Source organism: Prionailurus viverrinus, chromosome B3 (genome assembly GCF_022837055.1).
Source record: "Prionailurus viverrinus isolate Anna chromosome B3, UM_Priviv_1.0, whole genome shotgun sequence".
Lineage (NCBI taxonomy): Eukaryota > Metazoa > Chordata > Mammalia > Carnivora > Felidae > Prionailurus > Prionailurus viverrinus.
In genome coordinates, this window is record NC_062566.1 from 65398785 (window position 1) to 65410524 (window position 11740).

The following is an 11740-nucleotide window of genomic DNA, read 5'->3' on the forward strand; positions in this document are numbered from 1 at the left end:
GAGCTGTTCCTAGAACTCAAGTGAATCGAGGTGATGCAAGTGACCTAGCAGTAGATGTCACATGTGTTATGAGCTCCCACCCAGATCCCTTCCTTCAGGACAGAAAGATTTCTTCAGGACGGAAAGATTTATTCCCTACTGTTGGAAGGTTGTTATCTGACATCAATTTGCCCTTTTGGGAATGCCCTTGACTAAAGAGAACTGGAAAAAAGAAGAAAGAAAAGGGGGGCACCTGGTGGCTCAGTCAGTTGAGCATTGAACCCTTGACTTCAGCTCAGGCCATGATTCCAGGGTCATGGGATCATGGCCTGTGTTGGGCTCCATGCTGAGTGTGGAGCCTGCTTAAGATTCTCTCTCTCTGCTCCTCTTTCCCACTTGTGTGCTCTACTTCCCCCACTTGCATGTGCTCTCTCTCTAAAATAAAAAAATAAAAATAATTAAAAAAAAGAGAGCTGACATACCCAAGGCCGCGTTCACTTTCTGTGTTAGTATGCATCAATAATAGGTTAACAGTCCACTTGGGACAATTCTGGAATCTCATTCCAGGTGCAGAGCTCCCACAAGTTTGGCAACTTCTGCCTCTGCCACCTCCTGCTCAATTCCCTACTTTCAAATGGAATTAATTGATCCTAATAGCATTCTCTAACAAACGCCATGTGTGTTGATCTTCATCTCAGAATCCATTTCCCTAGGAAATACCAAACAGTGGCCATAGCAGCACAGTTGAAGTCTCTCTGTAGACTCAACATGAGCTTTTCTTCACTAAGGGTGATCTGTGTACCATCAGTGCTGTGTGCTTAAGCTGCCAATGTAAAAGTAAAGCCTCAATACTTCCTATGGTACCGTACCTCACCATACTCTCAGGAAACCCACTGTCCACCTTTTGTGGAAGGATTAGAGACCTGTCATCATAGCGATATAAACTTATTCTGGGTTCTGATTTTTTCCCCACCCATAGTGCTTCTGCTAGCACTACCATTCATAGATTTATAGAATACCTTTCCTGTCTTATCTTATCATGTGTTATTCCATATTGGCTCTGGAGACACATTTATAGAAAATAAAGTGTGACAATGGGTTTACACACCTATAGAATTCACTAGACTTACTTATGCTCTATAACCTAGAAACAACTCACTGATAGAATTGTGGAATGGCCTGGTGAAGGCTTAGCTTTTATACTAAGAGGTTGGTGTAAAACCTTGCAACTTTAAGAAGCTATTTGATGCAGTATACATCTTAAACCAGTGCCCGATATATACATTGCTATCTGTCTTAAAGCTGGAATATATAAGCCCAAAGTGGAAAAAGTCACTCTTGTAATAAGATGAAATAATTCATTGGAGAAATGTATGCTTCCTATATTTATTCTTGTGGGCTTTGGTTTAGTAGGTTCGGAGGTCTCAGTGCTCCAGGAAAGAAAGTTTCCAAAGGGAACACAGATGAATCTAGTCTTTGACTACTTTGGGCTCCTTATGTCATTGAACCAGCAGATGGAAAAGAGCTTACTTTTGACATTTGTGGGGACAGGGGCAAGAGAAAAAATGGAAGCCTATAAGCCATAATGTTAAAATATTTGAGAATTATAAATCAAGGTAACAAGATCTTGAACACAGTATGTTCTATACTTCTATATTGATAAATATATTTTTTCTTCTTCTTTGGTATCTTATTACAAATTTTTAGAAACTTTGGTTGCTTTGGCCAAACCCAAAGGTCCCTAGGGATAAAGTCCCTTGACCCATGGGCTCCTTCTAAATTCCTGCCTGCAGTGCCACTTGCTCACTGTTGTCTGGAACTATTAATTAGCTTTATTTCTACACATGGCAGGATTTTGTGTCATTTTGTGTTAGAGAATGAAGGAAAATCTAAGACTCCATGAAAATGCTCTTTTATATATACAGGTAAAATGGAAAGATGATAATAAATTTAATAATAAGGAGAGCTCTAGTGTCAGACATGATTATGTTGTTGGAATTGCTATGAACATGAGTCATATTCTCGAGTACATGAGTGTTATCCTAAAGCAGAGTAGATGGCATCTCGGGTAACTAATTGGCTAGTAGTGGAGGATAATTGTGACAAAGGGTATTGACATGTTGGAGGTTAGCTGACCTTAACTTTTAACTAGAATCACACAGTGATATGATCATGTGAAAGATATTAGAAAAAGTTAAATGGCTTTATAACGTTTAGGATTCAGCTCTCTGTTATCAGTGATGATTATATAAATGATTCTTATCCCATGCAATTTGACAAACAGGTAAGAAATACTGGTGACACACATAACTAAGAAGACAAGGGTTGTTGTGTTATCCATTAGCTTTTCAAATAAGATGAAGTATAAACTTATTTTCTGTGAAAAGGGAAGCAAATTTATAAGGTACTTGAAACATTTGTAAGATGGAAAAGAGTCTCATAAATCACTAAATAGAGGAGACACCCAAAGACCCAAAGCTAAACAAATTATTTCCAACGTAAATATCATCTTAAAATATGCTGTGAAAAATTTAAAAACAAAATGAAAACTACCAGGATATCAAATTAGTTATGCTGTCTTCTGTGCTTTAGAATTTTAGAGTGTTTTACATTAATTTTATAAACTGTAAGTAGAATGTGGAAGGGTTTAGAGAAAGTTGAGAAATGTGATTTTTTGTTTTTTGAGTGGGGAGTAGATGAGAAAGATTATAAAGGGAAATATGAAAGGATTTAAGTTTTTAAAAATTAATTTTTTTCAAGTGTAACTAATACACATTGTTGTTTTTTTTAACGTTTATTTGAGACAGAGAGAGAGAGAGAGAGAGAGAGAGAGAGAGAGAGAGAGAAAGAGAGAGATACAGAATTTGAAACAGGCTCCAGGCTCTGAGCTGTCAGCACAGAGCACGACGTGGGCATCGAACTCAACAGCTGTGAGATCGTGACCTGAGCCGAAGACAGACGCTTAACCAACTGAGCCACCCAGGTGCCCCTACAGTGTTATATTTATTAGCCTTAGGGATACAATATAATAATTCAACCTTTCTATGTATTACTCACGGATCATCATGATAAATGCACTCTTAATCCTGTTCACCTATTTCACCCATCCCTCCATCCCCCTCTCCTCTGGCAACTACCAGTTTGGTTTTGTTTGTTTGTTTGTTTGTTTGTCTGTCTCTTTTTTGTTTCATTTCTTAAATTCCACATCTGAGTGAAATCATATGGTATTTGTCTTTTTCTGACTGGCTTGTTTAACATTCAGAAAGCTAACAGGTGACTTAGCTTGTTGAAGTTATGTATATAAAAAGTTAATTGGCAGGAATAAAAAGCATAGCATAAGGAATACAAAAAAGTTAAAGGGACACAAAAAACTATTCATATTGCACACAGTTATAAAAAGTAAAAGAAATTGTTTTAAGTTAGGAGAAGCATACTTTTACTTAGATATTAAAAAGGATTTTGTGGTAATTTGAAAAATGAAGTGCAGGATATTTTAGCTGATGGAGGTTTTAACCTCTCAATATTTTTAGATTGGGAAGGAAATTTATATGAATGATGGTTTTGATTTTCAAACCTAGGAGATGTGGCTACCTTTAAGCTGGATAATTCTATCATTTGGAACCCCAGCTGCCAACATTTCTTTCATCTATAAAGGATTCAATATCTGGGAAACTGTTTCTGGATGATTGATAAGTTCTGTATGGGTCAAGAAAAAGGGTTAATCACAATAAAAGGCAAAGAGTTATGCCTTTTCTTTTTTATCATGGATATTTAACTAATTAAAACAGATGGTTATAATTAATGTATTTGAGAAAAACAATTTAGAAACTTTCCCTTTTGACCACAGCCACTTTATGAGAAGCTGGTTTCAGAATATAATCAACCTGGAGGTTGATTGTAGGTATCTGATGACTTCTAAGTGAATAAATATCACATGCTGGTGTTTCCATCTAGAATCCTGTCTATGACTATTGCTCAGGGTGGAAAACTGGATCCTGACTATGCCTCAAGTGGATATAAAACTTTGATGTGTGAATTTCTATATTCTCGGATATTTGTTTATGCGTTTCTCTTCCTTTTAGTACATCTGGTAAAAACTAACTTTTGACTTCTATTTTTTCCCCCCAGTACACATTCGAGGGTAACTAAAGAACACTCAGAGTTGTCCTATTAGGTTCCATATTTATAACTCCTTCCCCTTTAAATTCACTTTTCCTCAAATTCCTAGTTCTTGTGTAGTGGAAGGGGATTGGAGAGCCGAAAGGCAAATAAATTCACTGCTAGGTGTATGTAACTGATATAACTCATGGAGAAAGTCTTCTAAGAGACTAGGCACTTAAAAGACACCTACAGACTGGGTGGCTCAGTCAGTTAAAAGTCCAACTCTTGATTTCGGCCCAGGTCATGATCTCATGGTGGTGAGATCAAGCTCTGTTATCAGGACTCATGGTCAGTGTGAAGCCTGCTTGGGATTTTCTCTCTCTCTCTCTCTCTGCTCCTCCCTCATGCTCAAAATAAATAAATAAAACATTTAAAAAAGACAGTTGCAGACATAATGCTATAAGGCATTTATAATTACAGAATTTTTGGAGAGTGGGTTGAGAAAGTAATATAAATCATATCTGGTAATCTACCTCTTAAAGTGTGCCTTGTGTTCTCTTTGTCATTATATACTTTTTTTTAAAATTTATTTTTGAGAAAGAGAGAGAGAAAGAGAGCATGAGAGAGAGAGTGAGCATGACCTGGGTAGGGGCAGAGAGGGAGGGAGGGAGGGAGAGAGAGAGAGAATCCCAAGCAGGCTCCACACTCTTAGCATGAAGCCTGATGCAGAGCTCAATCCCATGAACCATAAGCTCATGATCTGAGCTGAATTCAGGAGTGGGAAGCTCAACTGACTGAGCCACTCAGGTGCCCCTAGGCTTTTTTTCTTCATTCTTCTTCCATTTTAGTGTTAAGTTTGATATCATTTTTTATTTTTCCTTAATTCTTTTTCAACCTTTATAATCTATTTTCTATTTTCTTCTGTCTCTTCAGAACTCTTCCCAGTCCTTTCATCAGGCATATTTTCATGTTTTTAAAATCATCCAGTTTTATCCTTTCTATGTTTGTTGAATCGTGATATTACAAATATAAAGCTGCTATACCTATTACTATTTCAATTGCAATCTGATTTTCCCATGCTGAAGGCCACCTTTATTATGTCTAGGTCATATTTGCATATCATTGGAACCATTAGCCAATTTTGACAGAGGCAATATCTTTAGTATTTCTCTCCATCTTTTTTTATTTTAACATGTGTTAGCAGTTGAGATTACAAAAAAGGATAAACAAAATTCCTCCCCTCAATCCATTTACATATAAAACTAACTGTAATGTAAGGTGGTGAATGATGCTTAGGGGCCTGAATAAAGTGGTATGAGTGGGAACATGGACAAGAATGGTATATATCTGCTTAATGTGTGAAGAGGTGATGGGGAAAGGAGTATAAATAAACATTATAGCATGGTTTACTTTGAAGTATGGATTGTGTTCTTCCAGAAAGAAGAGCAGTGGGTGGAAATGGTGGAAGGTAAGTTAAAGAAGAACCAGTATATTTGAAGGCATGGGGGCATATGTATTATGTGGCATTGTCAGATAATAAATAGATATTGCTGGATCATAGGGTACAAGAATGGATGTAAGAAAATGACATAGAAAATGAGGTTGGAAAGGCCCAGACTCCAGACAAGTTTGAATGCTTTATTAGGAGTCTGTGGTTCACCCAGAGGCAAAAGAGGACTCATGAAATACTATTAGTACTATGACCAGGGTTGAGAGCAGATAGATTTTTTTTAAAAATCTTTTTTTTTTCAACGTTTTTATTTATTTTTGGGACAGAGAGAGACAGAGCATGAACGGGGGAGGGGCAGAGAGAGAGGGAGACACAGAATCAGAAACAGGCTCCAGGCTCCAAGCTATCAGCCCAGAGCTTGACGCGGGGCTCAAACTCACGGACCGCGAGATCGTGAAGTCGGACGCTTAACCGACTGCGCCACCCAGGCGCCCCGAGAGCAGATAGATTTTTATTGGAGGAGCAGAAACATTTGAAGGAGAGGATCTTGATGAGGCAGTGTGGTAGATCTAGTGATAACTGTTGAAAGGAGGGGCAGTGAGAAGAGAAAGAAGCAAATACATGGCAGATGTATTAAATTAAAAATGGAATTGTGAAACATACTTCAACCCTTTGAAAAGTACTCAAAACTGTATGATTGGCATATAACTTCAAGATTTAGCAAGAAACATCTGTTGTTTTATCAGATTTCTTTTGAGTAGTAAATCATTACAAAAGCAACTGAAATCACTCACGTTGTCAGATTTCTCCCTTTCCCTCCCCAGAGAAAAACACTATTCTGAAGTTGTTAGGCAGATATCCTTCTTTTTCAAACTTTTACACTTCTACTACCTATATATTTATATTTAATATGTAATAATTATTGAGGGGTTTTGGAATTAAAAAATTATTTCATTTTACATATATGATTTTATAATTTTATTTTTTAATTCAATGTTATATTTTTGAGATTTTTCCATGGTGACAAATATATAGCTGATTCATTCACTTATTTTCCAAATAATTCATTCAATTGTATTAATTTACAAGAATTTACTTATATATGACCTCACTATGGACATATAGGTTATTTCCATTACCACAGGCATTAAAGAGAAAGAATTAACTAGATTTGGTGACATGTATTTTCTCATATGCTCAGTTCTATAAGACATTAATTTTCTCCATTTTGCAGATGGGAAAGGGCTCAGATGAAATGTTATTCAAGGTCACCGAGTTATTAGGTGACAGAATGTGAAATATTGTTTTTCAGATATTGTGGCCTATTTCATTATCCCATGTAGCTTCTTTAAAAAGTAATAGAGGGGCGCCTGGGTGGCTCAGTCAGTTGAGTGGCCGACTTCGGCTCAGGTCATGATCTTGCGGTCCTTGAGTTCTAGCCCCATGTCGGGCTCTGTGCTGACAGCTCAGAGCCTGGAGCCTGCTTCAGATTCTGTGTCTCCCTCTCTCTGACCCTCCCCTGTTCATGCTCTGTCTCTCCCTGTCTCAAAAATAAATAAACGTTAAAAAAATTTTTTTTAAAGTAATAGAAATAATCCTTATAAAATTTAAGAGCTAAAACAGAGATGAATTCAAAGAATGATGCAATCATAAACAGAGCCTATATTTGGGGTGCCTGGGTGGCTGAGTGGATTAAGTGTCCAACTCTTGCTTTGGCTCAGGTCATGATCTCACAGTTGGTGAGATTGAGCCCCACACTGAGTGCCAAGTCTGCTTGGGATTCTCTCTCTGCCCCTCCCCACTTGTGTGCACACACTCTCTCTCAGAATAAATAATTAAATATTAAAACAAACAAAAAACCCAGAGCCTACATTTAACATGAAGTCGCAGATGAAGTCTGGAGTCCCAACATCTACACTGAGATTAATGATCAACTTTAATCACTTGGACTCAACTTTAATCACACTTGGACTCAAAAGAGACACTCAAGCTTTTTACAGAAGACCTATTATGTCCCCAAGCATTATTGTAGGTACTGTGGGTTTGTGAAGAAATATTATAGGTAGAGTGGTCCTATAGTTCATTTGTGAAGTTAAAATGAAACCCTATGAACAGAAAGCTACCCAGGTTGGAGGAGTCAAGAGTGATTTCATGAAAGAGGTAAAACTTGAATACAGACAACATTATGGCAACTTCTAAGTAGTTCACTCATGATGGACCCTGTTCAAGGGTCTCAGCCCCTCCAGGGAACAAACGGTTGAGTGGAACAGGTTAAACTAGCTTTTTATATCATGAGTTCATCCAAAAAACATTTGTTTCAAGTAAGAGTATTTGCCTGAACAATTAGAATAAGAACAAATGCATTAGAAAACAGCCAAGCTTTCCAAGACACTGAGGTACATTAATTTGTTGATAGACAGTTGTCAGGGATGATTAATCATGGAGACTGAGGTACCACTTACCAGCACGACAATAAAGGGAAGTCATCAGCTACGAAGGGGTCATCTTTCCTCCAACAATATCTACCATCACCCTGCCACATGTTTTTGCTCAGGCTGTATCCTCAGTAAGTCACAGATAAATGAAAGAAAGCAGGGAATTGGAAAAAGGGGTGATCTTGGAGTCAGTAGACCTAGGTTCTAATACAGGCTCTAACACTAAGTAAATTTATGGTTTTGGTCAAGTAATTTAACATATTGGGGTATTTATTTTCTGATCTATAATGACTAGAGACTTTCCTAAATTGGAAATATTCACTTTATCAGTATGTCCCAAAGTTGACTTCACTGGTTTCAGTCTCTTTGACTTCACTGAATGTTTCCTTTTAGGTATATTCCTACTTTGTTTTTTTTCTTCAGACAAAATTTTCACTTTCCTGAATTTCTTTCTTTACTCTTACGGTCAGTCTCTAACCCAAACAAGTACATTTTATTCACCCTTTCAGCAAATATTTATTTGCCTTTGTTATGTATCTGGAGTGATTCTGAATTTTTCATACCTTGGGTTGAATAAGACAGATGTGATCCATAACTTCATGGGGCTTGCAGCCCAGTTTGGAAGGATAAATTAAACAAATAATAATTTACCTTCATGGTAAGTACTATTAAGAAACAGTGTTCTTTGAGAGCAAATCAACTGCATTTGTATAAGATAGTTTATTTTTTGCCACTAAGAGAATGTGATTACTATATTAATAATTAATTATTGAAATATAATATATTTTATGATATGGAAGTTTGATGCTCCCTATTGGTCAACAGTATTTTATTTTCTCATTCATTCATTCATTCATTCATTCATTCATCATGTCTCAGGCATTCGTTGAGTGCTGTTATGGGCAAGTGAAATAAAGAGAAGTAAACTTAGCATTGCTGAATACTTAACATAGCCATATGATTAAGATACATTAATTATTTTACTAATTGCTGTTTCATAAATGAATACTGAAGCTCAAAGACTTTAAGTAACTTGCCCAAGATCAACCTATTAGTCGTGAGCATGTTTTTTTTTGTTTGTTTTTTTTCGTTTTTGTTTTTTTTTTTTGAGAGAGTGCGAGCAGGGGAGAGGGGCAGAGGGCTTGAGAGAGGGAGACAGAGAGAGAGCATGGAGTCCATTGCAGGGCTCGATCCCATTACCCTGGGATAATGACTTGAGTTGAAATCATGAGTTGAACTCCTAAACTGAGCACCCAGGTGCCCCCAGTTGTTGAACATTTGTATAAATTTTCGAAATCAAAATCCAAAACCCACATTCTTTCTACTAAGACATGCTGTATCTCTAAATAAAATAGTTATACTATAATGTAATTAGTTTTTTAGAGATTTCATAAAATCATTTCCATTACATTAGGATCCATTTCATAGTTTTAAGCTTTTCACATCAAGTATAAAGTATACTAAGGCAGTGTTGCTTGAATTACTTGTGTTGAAGTTTAAACTTTTATCTTTTTTTCTATAAAAAATATTTATTTAAGTAATCTCTACACCCAATAATCTCAGGGTCATGAGATCAAGAATCACATGCTCCTCTGAATGTACCAGCCAGGCGCCCCTCAATTTTTTTCTTTAATGGACTAACACTTTTATAAAATACACAATTAGAAACTTGGGTATCACTCTAATATCAAATATCTAGAGAAATTTCTAAATACTCAAAAATTTTGGAATATGATATTAATTGATAACATACAGTTCATAGACCAGCCCCACTCGGCGGACATTTTCCACTGCTTCAGGAAGTCCAACTATGAATAAGTCATAATTCCTTCTTTCAAGAAGCTCATAGTTGAATGGGTGAATTAGGATTGTTCTCAGTTCACTATAAACAAGGGACAGTAAACTAAGTGATACTACTAATAAAGCAAGATTCTGTGGATGTGGTTAACATTTCAGTAACATTAAAGATGAATATATTCCCAGAGGTGGGGACTGGGATGGAAGAGAAGAAGGGTCTGTGTGTCAGATGAAGTTTTACAGACTTGGAAGGGCCCACAGTGTGACTGGGGCTAGATTGTATTAGTTTGGGACCCAAAATCAAAAGCTTTGGCTCATGTTGACTATCTTATATCTCATGAGTAATTGCAGCACCAACCATGGGAGGAAGCAGAGAGTATCAAATGCAGAGACAACTTGGTGGTAGAGAGCAGCCCCACATGACAGTCACTGATTTTTCTGGGTAATCACATTCGAGAGGCCATGAACATATTAGGTCAGTTCTAATGCTAAAGTAGAAACAGTCTTTCATAATTGTGGCCATCTCTCCTAATATATTAACATAATTATCATCATTTACATTTTCTCCTATTGTCCTTCTTCAGGTAGCTGTGCCAACAACGCCAATGGATGGAACGAATCACTCTGTGGTGTCAGAGTTTGTGTTCCTGGGACTCACCGATTCCTGGGAGATCCAACTTCTCCTCTTTGTGTTCTCCTCCACGTTTTATGTGGCAAGCATGATGGGAAACTCCCTCATTATGCTCACTGTGACCTCTGACCCTCACTTACACTCCCCCATGTACTTTCTGCTGGCCAACCTCTCCTTCGTTGACCTGGGAGTTTCTTCTGTCACTTCTCCCAAGATGATTTATGATCTTTTTAGAAAGCGTAAAGTCATCTCCTTTGGTGGCTGCATCGCTCAAATCTTCTTTATCCACGTCATTGGTGGTGTGGAGATGGTGCTGCTTATCGCCATGGCCTTTGACAGATATGTTGCCATATGTAAGCCTCTCCACTATCTGAGCATCATGAGCCCAAGAATGTGCCTCTTCTTTTTAGTGGCTGCCTGGATGACTGGCCTCATCCACTCCATGGTTCAACTGGCATTTGTGGTAAACTTACCCTTCTGTGGTCCTAATGTGTTGGACAGCTTTTACTGTGACCTTCCTCGGTTCATCAAACTTGCCTGCACGGACACCGACCAACTAGAGTTTATGGTCACAGCCAACAGTGGATTCATCTCTGTTGGCTCCTTCCTCATACTGATCATTTCCTACATCATCATCATTCTTGCTGTTCAGAAACACTCTTCAGCTGGTTCATCCAAGGCTCTGTCCACACTGTCAGCTCACATCACTGTGGTATTCTTGTTCTTTGGTCCTTTGATTTTTTTTTATACGTGGCCATCTCCCTCCATACACCTGGATAAGTTTCTGGCCATCTTTGATGCTATTCTCACTCCTTTCCTAAATCCGGTCATCTATACATTCAGGAACCAAGAGATGCAGGTGGCAATGAGGAGAGTATGCAGACAGCTAGTGAATTACAGGAAGATCTCTTAAGGAATGTCTGATGTTGTGAAGAGCCCTTGTTGATTACTGATGTCCATTATTGATGGTCAAACTCAGGGAGAAGCTCTTGTTTGTCTTACCTTGCTTTGATTATACACACTGGTACTGAGTCTATTTTTCTCTTTCACTCAGGAGGGAGGGACATTTACTTTTGAAAAAGAGATAGTTACACAGGAAGTATTTTTAAAACAATGATTATAGTAATCTCAAATCTAAATTCCTAAGGAATAAGATTTATATGAAGTAATTTTTAGAAATATAAGGAGGCATACTTCCTTAAGGCCTTCACAACAGGGGGAGTTATTTCCCAATCCACCTTAATTTAGTATGACTTCATCTTAACTATATCTGCAGGGACTATTTCCAAACACAGTCACATTCACAGGTATTGGTGGTTAGGCTTTCAACTTACATATTTGGTAAAC

General features: G+C 37.5%; 1 protein-coding gene across 1 annotated transcript; it reads left to right on the forward strand.

The window, feature by feature from the left end:
* The first annotated feature begins 10367 nt into the window (after positions 1-10367).
* Positions 10368-11306, forward strand: LOC125168354 (olfactory receptor 4F3/4F16/4F29-like). The gene has a single exon (XM_047863417.1). The coding sequence runs from the start codon at positions 10368-10370 to the stop codon at positions 11304-11306; it is 939 nt and encodes a 312-aa protein (XP_047719373.1).
* The last annotated feature ends 434 nt before the right edge of the window (positions 11307-11740 follow it).

Bases quoted from the DNA above. Each gene is read 5' to 3' on its own strand.
- LOC125168354 (XM_047863417.1), top strand. From the start codon at position 10,368: ATGGATGGAACGAATCACTCTGTGGTGTCAGAGTTTGTGTTCCTGGGA.